The sequence below is a fragment of the Eubalaena glacialis genome, chromosome 15 (genome assembly GCF_028564815.1).
Source record: "Eubalaena glacialis isolate mEubGla1 chromosome 15, mEubGla1.1.hap2.+ XY, whole genome shotgun sequence".
NCBI classification, from domain to species: Eukaryota; Metazoa; Chordata; class Mammalia; order Artiodactyla; family Balaenidae; genus Eubalaena; species Eubalaena glacialis.
The window spans coordinates 13,701,332-13,726,520 of NC_083730.1; the positions used below are offsets into that span (position 1 = coordinate 13,701,332).

The 25,189-nt window shown below is 41.1% G+C and overlaps 1 protein-coding gene across 1 annotated transcript in view; it reads right to left on the reverse strand.

The window, feature by feature from the left end:
• Positions 1–771: 771 nt before the first annotated feature.
• Positions 772–25,189, reverse strand: part of PHLPP1 (PH domain and leucine rich repeat protein phosphatase 1) — a 212,107-nt gene continuing 187,689 nt past the window's right edge. Inside the window, exons 13-17 of the mRNA XM_061169910.1 lie at positions 20,123–20,253; positions 15,572–15,676; positions 8,064–8,258; positions 5,416–5,644; positions 772–2,862 (exon numbers count right to left, since the gene is read on the reverse strand). Coding sequence (XP_061025893.1) covers positions 1,714–2,862; positions 5,416–5,644; positions 8,064–8,258; positions 15,572–15,676; positions 20,123–20,253 — 1,809 coding nt within the window. The 3' untranslated portion in view covers positions 772–1,713. The remainder of the gene's footprint in view (positions 2,863–5,415; positions 5,645–8,063; positions 8,259–15,571; positions 15,677–20,122; positions 20,254–25,189) is intronic.

Consider the following 25,189-nt stretch of genomic DNA (forward strand, 5'->3'; position numbering starts at 1 on the left):
GGACAGCCCATTACCGAGTCTACAAGAAAGACTAGTTGCCATGTCCTGTCACTGAACCAGCCAGGTACCACTGGAGGGCAGATCTGAAGAAGGAAAACCATTCTACCTGGGAAGCTGGTCCACATGAGACAAGAGAGAAGACCTGCAGCATCTCCAAAACATGGTTCACAAGATGCAGGGTCGGCGGGGAGGGGTGGGGCACTAGAGTCTGTAAATGGGACCAGTAAGTCAGCTAGGAATACGGGATTTCCTAGTGGACCCCACTGCACTGACATTATTTCTGCTAGGGGTAGAGAGCGAGGCAACCAGCTCCGGTGTACACTGTTAATCAACTATACTCCAATTTTTATAAAAAGATCTATTAACATGTTCAGGTGATTGAAGGGGCCTTGAGAGAACTGGGAATCAACTTGGCTTTGTGGGAGTTTTCCAGGGATCTCCTCTATGCAACCTCATCTATTCCCCTTTTACCATCTACCCTACACAATAACAAAAAGAAATAGAAAGGCTGTAAGACCAGCTATGCGTATTGTTAACCACAGGGTTGATTTCACTACATCCATTCAATGTAGGTTAACCTGTTGGGTATTTTCCCTTCAAAAAAAATCAAAGTCGGAAATATCTGATGACCCCAAAGTTACATGCATTCATTCCAAACCCAAGCTGGGTGTGATCATCTGCAAGACACATCTGGCTCTTGAGACAAAAGCAGATGGGTCCAATACTTGTAAATTTTATATTTATTATAACAAAAATGACATGTTCATTTGTGCATTCTGCTTTAATATAACTCTTGGTATGTAAATGATCTAACTGAATTCTATACAATCATGCTGATTGTGGCAGCAGTAAGGAACACAATTAAAAAGTGTCTGCAAAAGAGGCTGGGTGGGAACAGGAGAGGAAGAAGAAGGGTCCGAGGCCCCTCGGGTGCAGGTTCGTTTCCAGTGGCCTGAGGTCCACCTTACTTGAACAGCAATGCTCTTAGCAATGCTCAGGCTCATCATTCAATGAATTAAAAAGGTGGGGGGATGAGGGGGTGTGGGCGGGAAGGTGTGTCAGAGGGGGAGGGGAGGGAAGTCAGTTGTTTAGTCCCTTATGCCAAAACTACAAAACATGTGAAGCATCACTATACAACACTGAGCTATTTACAATAGAAATTTTTCAATCAGCTGTTCTCTCAGAGAAAATTAGTGAATCCCAGTGACTTAGGTCACCTGACAGAGTAAAGCAACTCCTAGGAGTTAGTCTCCATATTCTACAAATGTCTATCATTTTCAAGACAAAAAAAAAAAAAGCCTTCCCCCCCCTCCCGCAAAGAAATACAGAATTACAGTATTATTAAATCATTTAGCACTGGCAACCTGCCCTGCCTTCCAGACAAACAAAACACAAAGCCACTTTAAAAAGTATTACATTAACTGTTTCTCTGTAATATATTAAACCTTTTGTTCTTTGTCTTTACACATCTGATATGTTAGGGGAAGAAGTTAACAAATTTAAATCATATTGGTACAGCATCACGAGAAGAAAAGTGGTAATTATTAAAAAAAATGACCAACAGAAGGGGACCCTACAGACTGGCTGCAAAGACAGGCTGGGAGAGCGTCTGGGAGAAGGGCGTGGAGTAAACCCCTGGTTTAATGGGAGCCTGAGAGGCTCTGGCAACTCAGCCTTTGTTGGTTAGTTCATTTTGAAGCAGCGCGCGGTGGGTCATAGCGGTGTGTCACAGGAGTCCGGCAGCTGGTCCGCCGGCCACTGCCGCGGCGGCGGCTGCATGTGGAGCTGTGAGGGCGGCGGCTGCTGGTGTTTCATGATCTCTTTGACCTCCTCCTCCAGCTCCGGGGGAATGATGAACTGATCATCAGGATCCGGCTGAGCTGGGGCTGCAAAATAGCCCCCCGGCTTGCGGAGAGGCGCGTCCGTGGCCACCTCTATCACGTTGTGGCTCCGTTCCTGGGGCGCCACGGAGCCGTTAGCCCGCCGGCGCCCCATGGTCCCCACGGCGGCACAGTCCGCCCTCCGGGGCAGGGCCGGCTCGTCCTCGTTGGCGCTGATGACGATGCCCTCGTCGCTGGCCTCGGCCGGCAGCTGCAGCAGGGGCTGCTGCCTCTCCTTCTCCTTGGCGCGGCCGCAGTGGATGTCCACCTCCACCTCCACCCGGCTGCCGTTGGTGAAGACGCCCTCGATGGGCTCTTCGTCATCGCTGTCGAGGCCGTTGTCGGAGAAGGCGCTGGAGAAGGTGGCGCTGGACAGCTGGCGCTGGAAGGAGCTGGACGGGCAGGCGGGGTGCAGCGAGCAGCGCGGCTCGCTGGGGCAGGCGGGGCTGCTCTCGCTCAGGGCGCCCGGCGGGGGCTCGTCCGAGGCCGTGGACCCCACCTCGCTGCTCATCTCGGACGTGGAGAGCTCGCTGCTCATCTCCGAGGCCAGGCCGCTGCTGGACGACGGCACGCCCAGCCCGTCGGCGGGCCGCTCCTTGATGACCATGCTGACGGAGGGCGGGAAGGTGCCGGGGCTGGGCGGCGGCACGGGCCCGCCGGCGCCGAGCTCGCAGCAGCAGAAGCTGTCCTCGGGGACGCTGAGCTGCACCACCACGGCGCTGACGCTGTCACGGCAGCCGTAGCTCTGCGCCAGCGTGCACAGCTTCTTGGCGGCGGCCAGGGCGTCGGGGACGTTGCGCACGGCCCCCACGGCCTCCTCGACGGACAGGCTGTCCCACAGGCCCTTGCTGCCCAGGATGAAGAACTCGTCCTGCGGGGTCAGGGCCACCGACTGCACGTGGGGGCGGGGCACCACGCTGGGGTGCAGGAACGTGTAGCCCAGGATGCGTGTGGACTCGGTCACTCCGTTCACTTTGCCATCCTGGAAGAAGAGGGGTTTCCAAACAGACGTTACCATGGAGCACGCGGGGCGACGTGCGGCTTCCCTGGGGCCTCCTGCCTGGGGGACCACCGGAGCGTGACACGCGGTCCACAGGCGGAGGGGCTGCCCACCCTCCTGGGAGTGGTTCATGCCCACCTGTCATCAGAACCCTGGGGCAGAAGCCCGGGGCAGGTAAGCAGCAGAAGGGACAAATGGAAAGTATCTCAGTTACTCCCTTTATTGGGACCCGTCTATCTCCAAAGCAGACCATCATCTGACACAGCAACATGGCTGATTAGCGCCTCCTGGAACCCACGGGGGTCCTGAGAGGAAGAGCCTTGCTGAATGAGCCAGTGCCAAGCAGCCCCCGAGGCAGGTGCGTTCCAGATAATGCCCGGAATCTTAGGTCACTCCCCAAAGCACATCAACCATCAGTGGCGGGAATGTCTGAAGGCCCAGAAGTGAGGGAAGAGGCACTGTTTTAAACGTAAGAAGGTTAAAAACAATTGGTGGGGAAATCTTGGGGTGACTAGCTGGGTACGACTGATCGCGCTTGGAGAGGTAGATGCTTAAGGAGAAGTGCCAGCTCCTACCGCTTGCCTGAACTCGCTTTCCTGGCAGCAAATGGAGACGACAAAGTCTCCTGCTTCAGTCCAGCCGAGTTCACGCCACTTAAACCACGAACCAAAGTTTCAGACCACTTGCCAATAAAAAGCCTTTACTCTGAAGCTGGAGGAGAGGAGGGGAGATAACCCCAGGGTGTACCTGCTCTGTTCTTTATTCTTCAAGTTTGAGGTTCTCAGGTCTAGGACGTGCCTCTACATGCCCCTATTTTTAACACCTTTTCCAGAGGAGGCTCCATTAGGACAACTTTTATGTGTGTCTGGGATGAGGGAATAGTGATGGTCTAACCATCTCCCTCGAAGCAAGTGTTTCTTCCAGAGAATACCCGTTCCCTTCCCAACCCTACCACATTCCTTCATTTGGGAAGTGCGCCCCCCAGCTCGGCAGACAATCCCGCCACGCATACAAGCAGGCAGCACAATTCGAAGTAAAATTACTAAAGCGGGGCTTCAAGCACAATTTTCAACTCTCTTAATTCTCCTAATATATTTGTTCTTCCCCAAAATGTGGAATTTGGCAAAAATTACCCTCGCTGTTCTGCCCAACCCTTTAAGATCTCACCACATCAGAATCAATGATTTTGTCTGTGTGTGTGTGTGTGTGTGTCTGTGTGTGTATTTGGGGGGCATACCTCATGGCAGGGAAATTTAAAAAACCAACGCAGCGATACAGACAAAGCAAGGAAGAGGGAGGCAGAGAAAGCAGGAGAAACCTCTGAAGCACCAACTGTGACGCATTTATGTAGCAGAAATGGTTAATCTTTGCATCGTGTAATGTTGAACATTTAATTCAATACGTTTAATAGTTTCATTCAATCCCATCTGAGACTGTCTAGCGTCCATTTGAATCCTCTCTGCTCTCAGAGCAAGCAGGGAACTACAGTCTGCGCGCGGCCTTCCCTGCCAGCCCCGCGTGGTGGATCCCATCTGCATCTTTCCCACGGCCCTTGTCACAGCCTGCCGGGAGTCAAAGTCCTTCTCTACCGAGCTGCAAACGCTCACCACTGTCTACCCGAGCTGCACATGCTTCCAGGGCTTTCATCCACATGACTGGACGCCTCCTGGGGGCAGACGTGTGTCTCCGGGGATCCCGCCTGTAGCCCACATCGCGTTTCCGGCGCGCAGCAGGTGACCCACACTGTAGGATGAGCTAGTGAGTGGGGCACAGTTCCTCCAGCCCATTCTGGAAGCTGCGCTACAGGGAATCTTCTGTAACGAAGACTGACACCAGTGTTTCTCAACAGCGGCGCTCTTGACATTTTGGGCCAAATCATTCTTTGCTGTGGGGCTGTCCTGCGCACTGCAGCATGCTTAGCGGCATCCCTAGCTTCTCCCTGCTACATGCCCCAAGCATTTCTGTTGTGACAACAACAGTGTCCTCGGACGTTAGCAAGTGTCCTGTCGGGGGGAAATGGCCCCTGGTTGAGAACCACTCACTGCCTTACTCAAGTGGAGCAGGAGGCATGAACCAAAGTAACTACTAGTTACATTTACACTGATACGCACACGAGCCTCGTAAGACAGGACAGATACACTGCCATGCCCACTTTACGGAGGAGGAGTCTGAGGCTTCAGGTTTAAAGGTTGTAGCCCGCAAGCAGCAGATCTAGGACAGGAGGACCAGCGGCGTGACTTCAGGGCTGGAGGTTTCAGCCCCCGCCGAAGTGCCTCCGAAGAGCGGCTGTGAGGATGAGATGGTATCACGGCACAGCCCTCGATGCGGAGAGGCCGTCGGTAACTATTTTATTACTCTGTATATTATAATGTCTTCAGACATATCACACACAGAGTTTGCTCTATGATACTACGGATTTGGAATTTTAACTTCAATGTTTAAAGAATGTTCTTTGGCGGGAAATGCTCCCTGGCTGATTCTGCCACGACCCTGGCCCTGTCCTCCCCCATCCTGAGGAAAATCCCTCTTCCTCACCTCCGTGATAATGGCCTTGTGCTGTTTGATTCTCTTCAGTTCTTCCTCACAGCTCATAACATATGATCTGGACAGAGGCAGCGGCTTCCCATTCCGACAGAGAACCGTTTGGCACTTGCCCACATTAGCAGAGGTCAAGGTGAAAGGTCCTCCTGGGTCCACAGGGTCATGCTTGATATGACAAAGGACAGCAGCACCTCCAAGTTTCTGCCCAGCAGTTCCAAGCTTCCTGGAAAACGAAGAGACGGGGTAAGAACCCACACACACCCATCACATGTTGTTTTGCCAGACTGTACCACTGGACGGGGCTAGGAGGAAAAACAGAACTTGGGGCTCCACCAGGCCTCTTGCACCAAAGCAGGCACTGCTCAACTCAGGAAAAGAGCCTGTGGAATCTGACACACACAGACACACACACACGCACACACACAGAGAGGTGTCTGCTCACAACTGGGGCAGGTGTCACTTCACCACGAAAGACCCAAGGAGCTGCTGTGGAATAAAGGAGCCCTTATCCTGCTGCATCCAGCCTGCCACTCCCGTATCGGCGTGCCCCAAAGACAGCAGGAATGACCGCTTCTCTCTTCATCCCCCTCTCTAAATCCCCTCTGCTCCCGAGAGAGGACAGCCGGAGTGACCACTTAACAGGAGCAGGTGTAAACACACTACACCCACTGACACTTCAGAATTACCTGACCACCCTCTCTCTTTATTAGGATGTTTGCTGGGACATGCTTTCAAGTACTGGACCATTCATGTTCTTGTCTTATACAGTGCAGACTTTCTAGATGAGTGATGTCTATTCTAGAATATTCACAGAAAGGACATTCTAGTAATGAAGCTCCAAAGTGCTTTTATTCACCATCAGTCCATACACGTATTGAATACACAAGACACCTGCAAGTTCTAACAATCAAAAGGAGGTAAGAACTCTTCTCAGAAGCCCCACAGATGGCTGTGCCTCCCAGACAGATCCTGGGTGGTACAGAAGGTTAAGATGGACAGACGCCCCTGTTTACAAGGGCAGACCCTGTCTAGGTTAGGCAAGGGGCACCACTAGCGATGGAAACCAGGGCTGCCTATTCATATAAATTAGGATGTCAGGCACAGAGAACATACAGTTCTCCTGAGGACTGAAAAGATCACCACACACCCCACATCCTGTTAACCAACAGGGAAAGTAAGAGGCAAGTGAATGACCTAGAGATGAGCTGACAATCTGGGTCTCTAAACTCCAACTTCTGCACATCTACGACCAGACTGGACTTTAGGCCCTGCCAAGGCAGCACTGCTTTCTTCCTGTCAAAAGCACAATGATTCCTCCCAGCAAAGCCAGAATTAGGATGGTATTTGTGAGAAGTACAGCTAGTAATCAGAGTTTGAGGTTCTTAAGTTCTTAATTCTCATCCAGTGTTTGAGGGTTTATAAAAAGTAGACCGCTTAGGAGTGTGTGAAGGGTGTGTGTGTGTGTTATGTGTGTCTGTATATATGAAATGTGTTTGCTTTTTTCCTAAAACAAGATGGTGGTCAAAACAGAAAAGTAGATAGATGTCCCTGTCTTCTACCTTATGGCATTAAGGTATTTAGAACAATGACTGGTATATATTAAGGGCTCACTAAATATTAGCTGTTATCAGCATCAATTATTAACTGCACATGCCCACTGGAGAATCTGAAAGACAAGTGAGTCGAGCAGCAAAGAACCCCACTGGGCTTGCCTCTACTGAGCTCTTCAAGAGTATTCATGACTTAGGGGAACTTTCAAGGCTTCTCTGGACCAGCATTCCTTAGCAGACACTTTTTCTACTCCTGTTGCAAAGATACTTCCTCTGGCATATTATCAAGGCAGGGAAAAGGGAGAGAAAGAGAAAAGATAGTCATTGTTCCCATGACCTTTAGAGCACTCTCCACTTCCTGGTCCCACAAGAGCAAGTGTTTGCAGTGCAATATTAATAGGCAGTTCCTTTACAACCTACAAAGCCTTTAAAGTGACAAAAGAGCGAGCAATTCTTCGAATGTGGGAATGCTCATAACATGCAGCCCTCAGAGTTAGAAACAACATTCCACAACTTCCACGGTGACCAAAAGCTCTAGGGAATGGCCTAGGATTCTACTAGTAACACTGTCTGAACATTTAATAAAGCGGGAAAAACAATATATGAAGAATGATTTAACTCCTGGCCTAAAATTTGACCATCTCAAGTTCTCAAAGGTTGGCACTTCTTGAATCAGTGACAGTGTTTCATAAGGGGGAACAAACCGAGATGGAAACAGTCCATTTCAAAGAGCAGTCCACACGCCAGAAGGTCTAAAGAGTGTCTGGCGCTCACATATTTGGGGTGAGGGGAGTGTGTCGTAAACGATCTGGTGAAAATCTGGAATCACGACAGGCCTATGAGACCAGTTCTGGGAGAAACTGAATTCCTGTCACTGACTCGGCCTCCAACAAAGTTGTCTGAACATCAGTGTGTCTCAAACGGAACACAGTCCAGCCCGGATACTTGGGCAAAACCAAATCGCCTGAATGCATCTTGAATAACGCATACTCAACAACAGGCTTTGAGATTACTGGACACCTGTTTTTCTAACCATATGGCAAACACTCAAAGAAGAGCAAGAAAACACAGGGCAGGTGCTCTAAGTTTTACCTTTGCATAACAATGAACGTATTGACCATGTATTCTTCTTCGTTTTTTGTTTTCTGCAGCTCTTCCGCCAAAATGTCACTCATGGTACACTGGAGAAGGTAGGGCACCTCCACGTTCCGGTCTCCATCAAATACACCATACAGGGCCTCCCGGTTGTCACGGAAGTTATTCACCGACAGGGCTGCAACACACAACCTGCAAAGCAAGAATGCTTTTGTGCTAAGTTGACTCATCTTTCCTTCTCCATGCCCAACCCAACTGTGTTATTTTTCAGATTTGCTTAATCCAGTCTTGTCTCTTTCTTCTTGACTCCACATAGATTAAGAATAGGTAAACTAACCCCAGCTAATTTATATCAACTAATTTCTGTGAGTGAAGAAAAATGATAAGCACATATTTATGCTTCATGGCTTTCCCCCACTCTTCTCTTCTGATGATTTTATTTTTAAATGGTAGTGAAAGAAAGACAGTAGGAGGCATGGGAAATAATACCAGATTATGAATGCATATGTTCACATTCATTCACAAAACATTTATCAAGGAGAACCTCCACATGGAGCAAAAATGGAGTAACAACTAAAACACTAGGAAAAGTACAGGAAGAGTATATACTGGTGGGAGGAGAGCCGCACAGGGCGCTCTACAGAGGTCTACAGAGTCTCTCCACTTAATCAGACTGTTTCCAAGTAATGTAACTGTGTCCCATAAATTGTCCAAAATGAATAAAAGACTAGGAGAAAAATTGAAAGCCAGGGCATCAGTAAGTGGTGAGATGACTTCAAGCAGCCCATCGCACAGGGGATTGGAGTCTTCAAAAGAGAAGAGAGACAGACAGAAAAAAGTTTTGAAGAATCAATGGATGGAAATATTTCAAATCTGACGAAAACTATAACCTACAGATACAAGAAGCTCAACAAACAGTAAGTAAAAGCAAGTAAAAAAACTTAACTGAGGCACATCAAAATCAAATTGCTGAAAACCAGGGATAAAGGCGGGGTTTGGGGAGTAGAGAACAACATATTCTACAGAGGAACAAAGGACGAATGACAGCAGAGTTCTCATCAGAAACAGTGCAGGAGACAGCGGAGCAACATCTTTAAAGTACTGATGGGAAGAAACTGTCAACCTGGATTTCTAAACCAGTGAAAACAACTTTCAAAAGTAAAGGTGCAGAAAAGACATTTTCAGACGCACAAATAAAAGACAACCACTACAAGAAATGTAAAAGGAACTACATGAAACAGAAGAAAATGATACTACCAGATGGAAATCTGGATCTACATAAAAGAATGAAGTGTATTGGAAATGACAAATAGGTGAGTAAATATAAACATTTTCTTTTTCTTATTTTAAAAATCACTTTAGAACAGTGGTTCTCAATGGGGGACATTTTGCCCCCAGGAGACATTTTGGCTTGTAACGATTGGGAGTGGTGGTAATATTGGCATTTAGTGGGTAGAGGCCAGGGGTGCTGCTAAATATCCTACAATGCACAGGGCACCCCCCTCCTTCCCCTGCCCCACAACAACAAAGAATTATCTGGCTCAAAATGTCAATAATACTGAAGTGGAGAAACACTACTTTAGAATAACTGTTTAAAGTAAAAATTTTAACAATGTATTCTGGGGTTTACAACAAAAGTAGAAGTAAAACATATGACAACAAGAGCACAAAGACTAGGAGAGGGGAAATGGAAGTACACAATGTAAGGTTCTTATAATATATGTGAAATGATATATTACTTGAAGGTAAACCTTATTAATTAATAAGGTAAAGGTTATGCTATAAACCCTAAACAAACCACACACACACAAGTAGAACTAATAAGAATAAAGGAGATAAAATGGAATAAGAAATATTCAATCCGAAAGAATGAAGAGAAAGAGAAAGAGAGAATCAAGAACAGATGAGACAAGCAGAAAACAAATACGAGTAAATTGGCAGATTTAAACCTAACCATATCAATAACTTCATTAAATATAAAAATGGTCTAAACACCACCCAAAAAGACAGAAAGTCAGATTATATAAAAAAGCAAGATTTAACTAAATACTACCTGTAAGAAATACACTTTAAATATAAAGAGACAGGGGCTTCCCTGGTGGCACAGTGGTTAAGAATCTGCCTGCCAATGCAGGGGACATGGGTTCGATCCCTGGTCTGGGAAGATCCCACATGCCGTGGAGCAACTAAGCCCGTGCGCCACAACTACTGAGCCTGCGCTCTAGAGCCCGAGCTCTGCAACAAGAGAAGCCACCGCAATGAGAAACCCACGCACCACAACAAAGAGTAGCCCCCGCTCGCTGCAACTAGAGAAAACCCATGCAGCAACGAAGACACAACACAGCCTAAATAAATAAATAAACAAACAAATAAATAAATGAAATACACTTACTAAAAAAAAAAAATCTAGATTTATTAAAAAATAAATAAAGAGACAAATAGCTTAAAAGCAAAAGGATAAAAAATGATATACAGTGGACCCTTGAACAATATGGGTTTAAGCTGTGCAGGTCCACTTACATGCTGATTTTTTTCCTCTAAATACTACTACAGTACTACACAATCTGTGGTTGGTTAAATCTGCGAATGTGGAACCTCGGATACAAAGGGCTGAATGTAAAGTTACGTGTGGATTTTTGACTGTGTTTTTTGACCCCCGCGTTGTTCAAGGGTCAACTATGCTAAACACTAATCAAAAGAAAGCTGGAATAGCTACATTAATATCAGACAAAATATATCTCAGCACAAAGAATATTATAGAAACAAAGAGTCATTTCATAACGTTAAAGGGGTCAGTTCATCACAATGCTATAACATTCTAAATGTTTATGCACCTAATAACAGAGCTTGGAAATACATGAAGCAAAAACTGAGAGAACTACAAGGAGAAACAGATAAAACTATAGTTATAGTCTCTCAGTCACTGATGGAAAAGCAGACAGAAAATCAGTAAGGATATTTAAGACTTGAACAACATTATCAACCAACTTGATCTAAATGATACCCTACCCAAGATTTTTTCCAAAGTATTTATCAAGATAAACCATATTCTGGTCCAGAAAATGTCTCAGTAAGTTTAAAGGATTCAACTGATTCAGAGTATGTCCTCTAACCATATTGGAAAAATTGCTTAGAAGGAAATTTATAGCTCTAAATGCATAGAATATTAATACCTTAAGCCCAAATCAATGACCTAAACTTCTACCTTAAGAAGCTAGAAAATTAAGAGCAAAACAAACCCAAAGCAAGCAGAAAGGAAATAGTAAAAATAAAAGCAGAAGTCAATGAAATAGAAAACAGAAAACAACAGAAAAATCAATGAAACCAAAAGCTGGTTCTTTGAGAATATTAATAAAACTGATAAACCTCAAACCAATTTGATCAGGATAAACAGACAAATGACAAATATATTAGGAATGAGAGAGGGGAGAGACCTCATCACTACAGATCCTATACACATTAAAAGGAGAATAATGGAATATTATGATCAAGTTTACGCCAGTAAATTTGAAAACTAGATGAAAATGCATAAATTCTCTGAAAGACATAAATTACCAAAGTTCATTCAAGAAGAAAGAGATAATCCTATATTAAAGAAATTGTATGTTTAGTTCTAAACCAAAGAAAATTCCAGGCCCAGATGGGATTTATTAGTAAATGCTACCAAACATTTAAGGAAGAAATTATATAAATTCCAAACTCTTCCAGAAAACTGAAGAAGAGGAAATACTCCTCAACTCATTCTATGAGGCCGGCATCACCCTGATACCAAAACCAGACATAGACACCACAAGAAAGGAAAACTACAGGCTAATCTGTGAATACAGACATGCTCAACAAATTACCAGAAAACAGAATCCAGCAGCATATAAAAAAGGGTAATACATCATGACCATGGGGAATTTTTCCTGAAAATGCAAGGCTGATTCGACGTTTTAAAATCAATGTAATTCACTACATCAACAGACTAAGAAAGAAAAAATATGATCATCTCAATTGATGCAGAAAAAGCCTATGACAAAATCTGATACACATTATAAAAACTCTTAGCAAACTAGGAATAGAAGGGAATTGTCTTAACTTGATAAAGGAAGTCTACAAAAACACTTTTAACATCATATTTAATTGTGAAAGATTACATTCTCACCAAAGAAGATACAGGTATGGATGATAAGCATGTGAAAAGATGATCAACAATCATTAGTCACTAGGGAAATAAACATTAAAACCACAATGAAATATCACTATTAGAATGATCAAAACCACTACCACCACTGCCACCACCTGATCTCACAAGTACTGGTGAGAATGTGGAGCAACGAGAACTCTCATTCATTGCTGCTGGGAGTGCAAAATGGTACAGCCACTTTGGGAAACAGTTTGGCAGTTTATTATAAAATTAAATATATACTTATAATAACGACTCAGCAATCCTTCTCATAGGTATTCACCCAAGAGAAATGACAACATTTGTTCACCCAAAAACCTGTATGCAGGTTTATATGTTTATGGGATTTGTATTTGTATTTGCTAAAAAATAGAAACAATCTAAATAATTTATCCTTCAAGTTGTGTATGGATAAACAAACGGTAATATATTCACGCAATGGAATAATACTCTGCAGTAACAAGGAACAAATTGCTAACACATGCAACATCACAAATGAATCTAAAATGCATGATGCTAAGTGAAAGAAGCTAGACTGAGAAGGCTATATGCTGTATAATTCCATTTATATGACATTCTAGAAAAGGCAAAACTAATGGAACAAAAAACAGATCAGGAGTTGCCAGGGGCTGGGAGTGGGGAGAAGAATTTGCAACAGAGGGGCATGGAGGAATTTTGAGGAACTGTTCTATAATTTGATTACAATGGTGATTACACAATGATACTCTTTCATCAAAACTTGCAGAGCTGTACACTAAACAGGGTGAATTTTGTTGAATATAAATTATACCTTCTTACTGTATATAAATTAATGAAAAGAAAAAAGTTATTAAGCACCTAATATGTATCATGGCTAGGTAACAGCAGTATGAACCTAAAAATATAATTCCTGATCTTAAGGAGTTTGGGGATAAATAACAATAGTAATAATCATTATCATTAATGATAATAATAACTAACATTTAAATAGAGTTTACTATATGGCACATGTTATTCTAAGTTCTTCACGCATGTAATCAGTGGATCCTTACAATAACCCTATAAGGACAAGTAGTATTTTTGATGAGGAAAGTAAGCTAAAGAGAGACTGAGGAACTGCTCAAGGTCACATAGCAAAAAAGTATAGAGCCCAGATTCAAAGCCAGGAAATCTGGCTCTTACCTCAGTACTTTGAAATTCTTGCCTCCATTTATTAAAGAAAAAAAAAGTCATCCCTAGTTATATGACAATTAGTGGCAAAGTAAAATTTAATTATATAATATTAAATCATCTTATAATTCTGTCTTCCTCTGTAGGCTCCCCTTGCTAGAAAGAATGGGGCAGGGGGTATGAAAAAAATAACGTGTTTTAAAAGTACAGTGGTGATTTTTCTTTTCCGCTGAAGCTTCCTGTTTGTTTTTTAGTCTGAGGAAGAACCTAAATTATAGGATTGCAGCTCCCTGCTTGGATTTTCCCAAAGGATCTGAAATGACCTGATAGGGAGGCAACACAGCACCAGTACCCATAGGGGAAAGTGGGAGGGAGAGAAGAGAATAGATGTCTATTGAGATTTGGGGGCAGGGACAACTGCAGTTCTCTCCTTCCTTCAAAGCAGCAAGCTTCTTGCTTATATATCTACTTTATCCACAATTCAAAAAGAAAACTCTTGAGAAACTTCTGCTGGCAAAACCAAAGGGTAAAAAAGCAAAGGAAAATTAAGTGAGGGCCAGGGATGGCATGGGATTTCTGAGGTGCTGGTAATGGTCTATTTTTCGATCTAGGTGCTGGTTCACTTAAGGACGATTCATAGAGTTGTATGCTTACCGTTTATCTTACACTTCAATATAGCAAAAATTTTTTTAAAAAGGAATTGTGGAAGGGGGAATTATGTAGGAAAAAATACCTAACTGGTCACTGCTTCATTAATATACATGAGTAGATAATACATTTTAATATCCAGAGAGGTTTAAAAACCAATCTTGGATTTCACATCAGTGTTCTGGAATTAGAGAGCAGTTTCACATACTGGTGTTTATAAGTAAGACAGAAGATCTTTTAATCTAAAAAAAGAAAGATCTCTAGGAAGAAACTTTGAGTGTTCCAAAGAATGTATAGTTTCTTCCTCTCTCTACCCCAAAAATAATGATATACAGTACAAAGTACACAGAAATAAGCAGTCAGAGCCCAGACACAACTGGTTATTCTGCCTGTTTTGGGGGGGGGGCAAATGGAACAGAGATGTTGAAATGGGGGCTACGTCTTCTCTAATATGCCAAAGCACACTCTCAGGGAAAGAGGACAGGATCAATGCGTCAGACGCACAATGTGAGTTCATTCTGTTTTCTGACCCAAGGAAAAGCAGTCAGCATGGCAACCACAATTCCACCTTTTATTTTCCATGAAGGGTATTCAAGCTAGTCAGTGGTTCTCAATCCTGGATGCACATTAGAATCACCTGGGGGAGATTTTAAAGCATTCTGATTTAACGGGCCTATGCTGGAAAATGTTCTTTAAAGTTCCTCACCTGACTGATTCTAATGTGCACCCAGGGTTGAATGCTGTTAGCTATTATGGGATCATCCTCCACTTCCTGTTCTTCCCCTGCTCTCAATATTTTATGTTCTAAAAAAAAAAAAAAAATTTTATGTTCTTATACCTTAGCTAATTAAATTATGACTATTCTAATTTATAGGATCCTTTGCTTTTCTAGTACTGATTATCAGCACCCCTTCATAAAAAGCAACCAAGCCTGAAGAGCTGGATTACAATTCTCAAGAAATCAACATCTGCATCTGAGACAGGTTGGTGAAAATAGGGAAGAAAAAGAAATTAAGATGGACAAGACCTGATGGCAAGACAAGCAGCTGACATTACAGGGAATGGACATCAAACTCCTGACACGGTAATTTAGACTGTAAAAAACAGCTCCACAGAAACAGTGACTGTCAATAACATAAGGGATCTCGAATATGGACAATCAAGGCTACTTCTATTCCTTTAATACTATCCCTGTTTTGCTTGGTAAACAGGCTTCAGAGAAAGATAAAGGGGCTTTTCAAAGGAGCAGGGATGCATTTCAATACTTATGCCTTCTCCAAACACTGGAGTCTCACATAGATATAATGTGTCAGTTACACCGTATCCTAGCAACATCCTCACAAAGAGAGAGTATGTGATGCCAAGCAGGGCTTAGCCTAATGTTCCAGCCTAAGTCATGAGGTGGCCTCACTCTGGGGAAACATGCTGAAATAAATGTGACACGGGGAAAGTGTGTGCTAGCACTGGGCTTCTACCCCACTAAAGCAGGGAGGCGGGCGGGCAGGCGACGGTTCTCACTCCAAAGTTTCACCCCACTTACTTGTTTTTCACCCCTGAAGCTTCGGTGTAGCCATGGCTCCATACAGCTGGGGCTCCAGATGCATCGCCTCCCGAAGGCTGATCAATCTTGAAACAGCGGATATTACTAACCAGAGAAACGGAGGGGCCAGGAATCATTAAAACAGAACATGTGCAAATTGCTACCTTTACCTGAGAAATGAAAAACACCTAAGCACTCTGTACTTACCATTTGTGTTTAATGTGTCTGAAATATTTATCAGCAACAGGAACTAGCTACTCATGATAATGAAAACAAAGGGGCATATATACAGAGCATGAAAATTAGTTTTATCAGCATCAAATATCGGTTATTAGGCACTTTCACACACACACACACCACCCCTAGATGGCTACTCTCTCCTGGGGATGAAAGGGACAGCTCTCAACCTTGGCATGAGAAAAGAAACTTTAACTATTAAGTTAGGTGTATTCTCACAACATGAAGCCCAGATTTGAAAAGAATGAAACCCAAGCCACGACTGTACTGTGTTTGGATCATGTGAGAGAATTCTGCAACACTCATCCTCAAATCCAGTATCTGCCCACATCACCCCTTCAAATACTTCACAGATATTACTGGGGACTTGCTATCCCCTGAAGCTTCCAATTCTTTCCTCACCTACACAACCATGCTGAGACCAATATCATAAAATTATGAAGTAAATGAGGGGCATTCAATAAATTACACATTAACTACATATAAATAAACTGGGAGACAAATTCTTATCTCACCTCAGCTCTCATATGCTATAACTGGTCCAAAAGGACCCAAAACAGAAATATTAAAAGAGTAAACCTTCAAATGCAGTTCATTAAAAACCAGCCTACTAGAAAGCGTTCAGTGCTCACAAACAGGAAGTCATACAGATGTGAAGCAGGTTTTTAAAAGGCCGCCTACCACATGGTGAGATAAATTCCTATTTGTAAATTGCCACTAGTTTTTTCCCCCGTTACTTAAACAAGAGAAACAGAATTATGTATATCTCTTAACACCTAAACAATTTTGTCCTGGGCCCAAGAATTTAAATTATCTGTTGGCATTCATTAACTCCAAAATATAATAAATACTGAATACCTTTCCCTAAGAACCATTCAACTCAGAAGTAAATCAATGTCTAATAATATTCACTTTGATTCTAGAAATATTTGGTGGCAATTTCTTTTTAATTTAAAAATATTTCATTACAGAAAAATTTCTACTCTTAATTACCAGAAAACATTCACCTTTTCCTTTATCCTAAAAAAGCTGAAAAACATAAAAATCATAGGTAGTGTCAACAGAAAACCTCAAAATCAAATACCTCATTTTACAGCAGGGCGATACATCCTCCTTTCAAACCCATCAATAAAAGGTGTATTTAAAAAGATAGTCTGCTGTTGTTTGCTTTCCACATGACCTGGTACCAAATTTTATCCACGTACAATGGTAAGCAATGCAATGGGTTTTTTAAGGCATACCTTAAGGTTCTCCCTACATTTTTCCTACCTTTCTGAGTTCTGGAGAAAAACGGAAGACTCCTTTCTAAAGATATTTATACTCTTTACAGAACAGGGAGCCTTCAAAGAAATAATTCCATTTCCTAGCCTGATTATTAAAGAAAAAAATAATCCTTAAACTCCCCCATAATCCTTTCTAGTGAAGCAGCAATCTCTCATTTCCGCCAAGCTGGACACAGTGTGACTGAGCAGCTGTCTGAAGTGACCTGGATGTTGACTCTCGTACATCTTGAAATTAGTCTGAGGGAATCTGGGAGCCGGAGCTCAGTCACACGGAAGAGTCGCCATATGGCCTAACCCTGCCTCATGTAGAACAAATAGGCCAACCCTCTAAAAGAGCAAGTAATACATTAGATGTGGAAACTCTCCCAAGTTATTAAGAAGCCACAACCTTCTAGATATTAAACAGAGGGTAACGTTTTTACCTAAGAGTGTTATGATTTCACTGTCCGTTACTAATTTTTTTTTTTAATCTGAGAGCACACATGTGCTTCACTGTAGTAGCTCTGGCCACTCCAGTAACATATGTCCTTTGGTAGAGAATTTTAACAGATACTGTCTTATGCCTATAATAATAATGGGGTCATTCTATTATATATATGGTTTTGCATCTTTTTTCTAATTACATCATGAACATTTCTCCATGTCATTTTATATTCATCCTAAATTTAATTAGAAATATCTTGATGACTATCTCTGTACCTAAAATAAATACCATATCTCTGATTAATTTTTAGAATAAATTTTTACCACAGAAAACCTTGGTCTAAGTATATGAATACTTTTAAAAGCTTGATACACAGGGCCAAAAGCTTTTTTAAAAAGCTATATCGATTTACAACCCTCCATCAACACCAATTTGAGGGAGAAAAATGTTATCATTTAAATATTTTACTTAATATTTCCCTGATACACTAATAAGGCTGAATATGATCTTTTCATGTAACTATCCATACTTTGTTTATTAAATGTTAATGTCCTTCACTTATTTTCTGCTTGAGTGAGTACATATCACTACTGACTCATAAGAACATTTTCTATTAAGAATATTAATGCTTTTATTTTTCTTATTTTTTGCCAACGTTTCTTCTCAGTTTATCATTTGCCTTTTAGATTTACCTTTGATAGCTTTTGGAATAGATATCTAAAACTTTTATGTAAAAAAGTATTTTTATATAAAAATATACATAACATAAATATCAAAACCACTCTATACATATTGACTTCTTTTGTGATTTCCCCCACCCCCTTTTCTGGCCTAAAAAGTCCTTTTCTGGTTTGTAAATATATCCATATGATTTCTTCTTACTTTTAAAAATTATTTCATTTTATGTATTTAACTCTTTAATTTAGCTGGAATTTATATTGGTGTGCAATAAAAATTCAACTTTTATTTTTCTCTAAACAGCTACTTCCATTTATTAACAGATTTTTATATAATTATTTTTATCATAAAATTATGTCATATTTGTAAAAACTCAAAAAGTTACCCATTATAAAGATGAAATATGTTTTGCTAATCCATGTATTCTTAGTTCTGGAAGTCCCTTAGAGAGTGTGTAGGCCATCCTCCCTAAGAGATGAGAAAACTAAGGTCTGGACACACTGAGGGATTTGGGCCAAGGCTTTACATACTGATACACAGCGGAGAGAGCCTGGGTCCCCGTGGCTTCCCAAGGACACTGTACTTAGGCAATATTCTTCAACTAAATCAATTTTCTCATTAAGTACTTAAAATATCAACGAATAGGCACTAATTAAGCCAATTCCAACCAGGAATCACCTTAGGTGATTTTCAAATTTTGATATGTACTAAAGCCTAGGATAATAATAATGGACCACCAATTACTCTTCTTTTCAAAATTATTCTCCTTTTCAGTTTTTTCTAAGATATTGGAAGATGACTTTCAGCAACAGATATTACAACAGGGTTTAAGCACAGATGGCATACACAATGTCTAATGTGTGTTGATGTCTAGGACTGTTACTTTAAGATACACTGCAAAAAATTCTGAAAATTGAGAAAAATTTAAAGAAGAAAGTAAAGACCATCCATAATTATATTATCCAGAGAACAGCATCATTTTAACATTTTGTTTTATATCCTTTTAGGAATTTTCTAGTTGTGCATGTGCACACACATGCACACATACCCAAATGCACACAAATTTATGTTACAAAAAGCGGGATTACACTATACAAATTTCCTTGTAAACTTTCTTTTCACCTAACGTCATATGCAGAGATCTTTCAAGTTAGTAATATAACTCCACATCATTGTTTTTAGTAGCTGTATAATATTTATTATGTGAAGCATAATTTAATTTTTTTTTATAGTTACACATGATTTTAATATCTTAACTACCAAGATGAATATCTTTCTAGTTTCACTGTTGATATTTAGAGTTCTGTGATGAACATTGTTATAAAGACATCTTTTCTAACAAGGTTAACTTTAATGTTTTACATACTGAACTCCAACCTGTTATTCTCCATCAACAGAAAACATGAGACAGTACCAATGAACTCTCTTCCCAAAACAGGAAGACAACTTAGCAGGATCTAACTACCCCACTCTCCCAGTTTTGTTTAAATAACCTGAATTTTAGTTCCAAATTGTTCATTTACTCCACATTATGAATCTCTTGCAAAATCCCTTTGTAACATTTGCATTAAGCATCACACCATATTATTCGTAACCGAGATGTACATTTACTTCTTGATTGTTCACTGCTCTCTCCTGTGTCTTTAAATCCCCTTTTCCTCTTTGGTTTCATTATTCTCATCTCTTTTTGTCTGGACACTTTCTCAAAAACTTTCTGAAAGGACACGAGTATCCAATTATTTGAAAATTTTTTTGGCCATTCGTCCATTTTGGTGAACTACAGACTCACAAATCACTTCACTTCAAATGTGTGTAGATAGACCTAATAAGTCAACAGATGCTTTATATTCCATTTAATGTTTTGACTAAGTGATAAATGTCATTTTCAGTGAATAGCGATGGGGCTGCAGCGCTTCACAAAATACTTACTTCAGCAGCTCCAGGGTTTTGTGATCGAGGGCAAGTCGGGGGTTTCCAGTCAGGTCTAGTTCTTGCAGTTTTGGAGGCAGGTTTTCTGGTAAAGTGACTTCGCTTAGCTCATTACAGCTCAGGTCCACGCACTGAAGGAACAAGTGGAAACACGAGGAGATGGCCTGGAGAAGCTGTTCAGATAGTTCTATGCCCCTACTCATTGCAGGAATATCAGTGTGACCGTTCATTGTACTATGATGGCCAAATGCAGAAACGTTTGTCTGCTATTCTGCCATAAACATTTAAAACAGACTTTGCTAAATGTAATTAAAATTTTACTTTCTTTGAATAACACAAATTCCATGTTCTTATACTCCCCAGCTTCATCCTTTTAAGTTCATCTCTACATTTAAAAATTAAGCATTAACTGAAAAAGCCTAAAGATAGTGTCTCACTCACATTGTTCACAATATCTCCGCACTTGCTGTGGCCATGAGGGTTACAGTTACAACATCAAGATGGAACTTTAAGGGGCCTGTCTTTGGTTTTTAAAACAAACCAAAAAACACGCAAAATGAGGAGAAGGCAGAGAACGAATATTCAAAATGGGAAGATAATTCAAAAGAAGCTAAATAAGAAAGTGGCGAAAAGACCAGCAGGTGGGCCTGCCTACTACATGCACGGGAAAAAGGCAGGAGTCAAATATAGATCCTGCACTCCAGGCATCCAGTACCTGGGCTCTCCAACAGCCCTGCCTAATCTCACTTGGAAAACTGCCACAAAAAAGTTCAGCATACCGATTAGAACAAAACTTATGTGTTATCTGTGAATGGGAATAACACCACCTTTCTTGCAAAATGTAAGGCTTAAATGAGCTAAGTCCCAAAAGGAGGTGCTGCATTTCTGTTATGGGAGCGGGGACCAGGGTAGAAGAAGGATCACATGCACAAGAGAGAACAGTTGGCAATTTTTCTGATAAGAGAATGTGTAACCAACAATTTGGCAGAATGGGGAGAAAGCATTCAATTATCTGGCTTGAGCTGGTACCTTATTATAATTTTTTTAAATGCCTAAAGAGCATATTAAAAATCTTAAGGTGGACTGAAAGGCAAATTGTATCCAAGAATTTCAGTCTTAAAGTGGACAAATTCATCTTTATCTGGAAAATTTTTTAAAGAACTTAAATCTGTTATGGATTGGGGAGGGGTAGAGACTGGGTAAAATGAAAACCTCTATTTTTGGAGAAATATATCCTCAGTTGAATTCAAACAATACAATGTTTCCACACAAACTGTTTCATACCCTTGCTCTGAAACAGTAGCAATGATATACTGTAATTTTTTTTTCATTGTGAGAGCATTATAACCATATTATAAAAAGTTGGACAGAGATTAGAAAACTTACCGTTAAATTTAACACCTGAACACAACCAGTGTTAGAATTCTATTTTTGTTTCTTTTAGCCTTATTATTAATATAAAAAAACTTTTAAAACCCATAAATGTAGGTACAATTCCATTACATTTCACTTATTCTATATCTTCACTCCCAACACCTTTTATAGTCTTAATACTTTCAACAGAAGTACAAGAATTCACTTAACCTAAATGTTAATAACAGGGACATGGTCATCTCCTTTTTTTGTTTTTCCAAATATAAATAATGGTTGCATGAATAGCCAACCGGACTTTAATGAAACACTGATAATACTGGTTCATAATGAGCTATTCTGGCAGTATGGTCAGTATACATCAGTACCGATAAAACAACACATGGTGTCAATACGGTCTCCTGGTGGTGATGAAACATGAGCTTAAGGACTGACAGGTGTGGGCAACACAGAACGTAAGTGGTTGACACAAACGAATTCAGAGGTCAGAGCATGCATTATGGGGAAAGAGTAAAGACATTTTAGAACATTACTGAATTTTTTGAAATTGGTGAGCAATGTTTTCTAACGTTACCTCTAAAGATTTAAACTTTCACAGTTCTGTAGACGTAAAATTGCTCATTCTTTAAATTATCAAATTATGAGTTCAATAGGGTATTCATTTATAAAGATAATGTTGGCGATGGTAACGCAGATCTTAAGAGATGGTGCTTATGCACTACCCCCGCCCAGGCCCATTTCGTCACCAAGTCTTTAATTCATGGCAGTCAGTTCCCGCAGTCCTGTTCTGACCCACATCACGTTTCCCCTGGAGGATTATGATGGCGTCCGAACTTTGCTTTCAGTCTCACTTCCCTCTGATGCATTCCCCACAATGCTGTCAGGGTGATTCTCTGATGTGGTTTGTTCTATCACATCACACTCCAGCTTCAGTCTTTCTGTTGCTCCCTATTACCCTTCAATCTGCCACCAAAGTGCTCAGCATGTCAACTAAGGCCTTCACCCCACCTTTCACCACCTGCTTCCTCACACTCTATATTCAGCTGTGTCAAAGTTAACTCTTGCATGTGTCATGTTCTCATTTGTCTGTGCCTTTGCACATGCTATTCTCTGTGAATGGAACTCTTCAAGCTATCCTTGCCTTCTACCTGGTAATCTGCCTTATTCTTTTAAGACTCAACGCCACTACAATGTCACTCAATTCCACTACAGCGCCTGTTTCAATTAGATGTCCCCTGTTATAAGTATCTGCTTATTTATTTCTTTCACTAGACCACGAGCTCCTAGAGAGAAGGGACTGCTTCTTCTCCTCCTATATCGGAAGTGCAGTGCACTGCAAAGAACAGAGGCTCGATAGATGCCTTCACCGAAAAGAGGAACAAATAAACAATCGATTGCCTGGCACTTGGTAAACAATTATTTGTTGAATGAATAAATGAATCGATCTTATAAGAAGGTTCTTCAGTAATTAAATTTCTTAGGATGGGAACTGAGATACACCTGTTTAGGTTAAATTCAGTCTAGAATAAGTGGCACTGCAAAGCAATTGATACGTTTTTAAATGCTATTGTTTCTGCATGAGAAGGAAACTCTTTTCTTTAAGGGCAGATAAGCAAAGAAACACCTTTATATAGTTCTGCACATTGAAGGAGGTTTATTCCTAAAAATTACAGGACACTGGTACTTGGTGCCAATCTACTGGTGTTAACGCAGATAGTGAGTGCTTTACTTACAAGTACTATTTCCTATTCTTTTAATAGTCCTCAACAAACACTTGTTGACTGAATAATTGTAACAGCAACCACCAAGAAAATAGAATATTTGGAAGTGAGACCTGAGGAAAAAAATAGTATCCACATATTCTATGTTGTTTAATGTATGTATTTATATTTAGTGCACTAAAATTTTCTTGGAAATACATTGTGAAATAGAATATTGAATCTAAAACGTTATCATCCCCTCTTTCAGGCCCATTCTAGGACATAGGTAACAAAAATCACTCTGCTATAATACAAAACTCTGGTAAGAATACTCAAAACAGAATTATCCAACCCTCAGAAAAAGTGAGATAACTCATAGTTGAGAAGGAACTCATGATTTAGAGGAAATGACTGCTAATACAATTAGATATGAGTATAGGAAAATAATCAGTGTATCTTAAAGAAAAGGGAATACAATGTGATGTATAGTTCAAGTGTAATTATCACAAAAGTTGCAATATCTTAATTATGATGATTCCTCACAAAACATTACTAAAGAAATAAACATATCAATTTTCACAGCAGTGTATTATTCATTATCTGGCAAATAATTGCCTGTGCTGCCCTGAATCAGCAACTTAACAGAGCTAGTGAGCTCTGAGGTTCTGCAACCCCCTTGCTTCTTCCTTCTTCAGACCACAGCTAGTCCCCCACCTCACCCGTGCTGCTCAACAGCTCTGACAGCTCCAAATGGCGGGGCTCCCACTCACCTTCTGCACTCCCTAGTCCTCACAAGGTGAAAGCAACTGATGTATAACATGTTCCCCCTCCAAACAGGTTCACTAATTTCCATTTTGAAGTCAAAAGAAGCAAATACATCCAAGTATTCAATCAAAATAACATTTATTTAGCATCTACTAAATGGCAGACAATAAGCCAGACATCAGGGACCTCGAGAGATGGCAGACACAGTCCCCACCCCGAGGAACTCCCAGGCTAAAGGGTACCTACCTCCAGCTGCTATGATCAACGATGTGTACAAGTGTGCGTGGCTGTGACAGTGAAGGGGCAGCTACTGAGACCACAGAGAGGGCTTTCCAGGAGAGGATTTTTGTGAAGAATCAAAATTAAAGATAAAGAGGCAGATGGGAACAGGAGGGCATCTAGCAAGCGCTGACAGCACGTGCACCAGGCAGGAGACAGAGTGATGCACGGTATACCAGGACACGAAGCAAGAGTGGTTGGTGTGGTTGGAGGTGGTCGGGCCCGAGAGCAGGAGATGAGGCTGGAGAGGCAGGTAGGGGCCAAACGGTGAACTACAAATTGTGTCTCACGCTGAAGTCGTCTATACCACCTCCCTCTCTCAGAGTTCTATAGGAACCCGAACATTTTAGCTTTAGAGTAAAATACATGTACACACATGTGTAGTATTTCTCATTATATAACTTTAAGTCAAATCCTCTTTTAACACTTAAACTACATATTCTTGATGTTGCAAAAGGCTAAGTCATCATCACTGTAGGATGTTCACACTTCTAGGTAAACCTATTAACTAAGAGAGCCAGTCTGAACCTTTTACTTTAAACACAGACCCTAAAGCCAAGGTTGAAGTTCGGTTTTTCTATGTCATAGTGTATTTGTCTATAATTATTCAGGAATGTATATTGTTTAAACCTCCCCACCTTTCAGGAAGCTGCAAAAGAAGAACTTTAATTTGTACAGACTCTTCCTTTTAAATTTATATACAGTAGCTGTGATTTTTCTCAACTGGATTTTAGATTTAGGAAACCTTATTGGCAACTACTTGACAAAAATGACAATCGGGGTAAAACTTTGTTTTAAAAAAATCCTCGATCCATCAAATAGTATTCCATTCCTCCAAATAGCGAATTCCCTTAAACACCAAAATAAATTATTTATAAAATCTGACTTTAAGAAAATGCATCCTATAAAAACTAAGCAATTCCTTTACATCATTACCTCATAAAATTGGTTA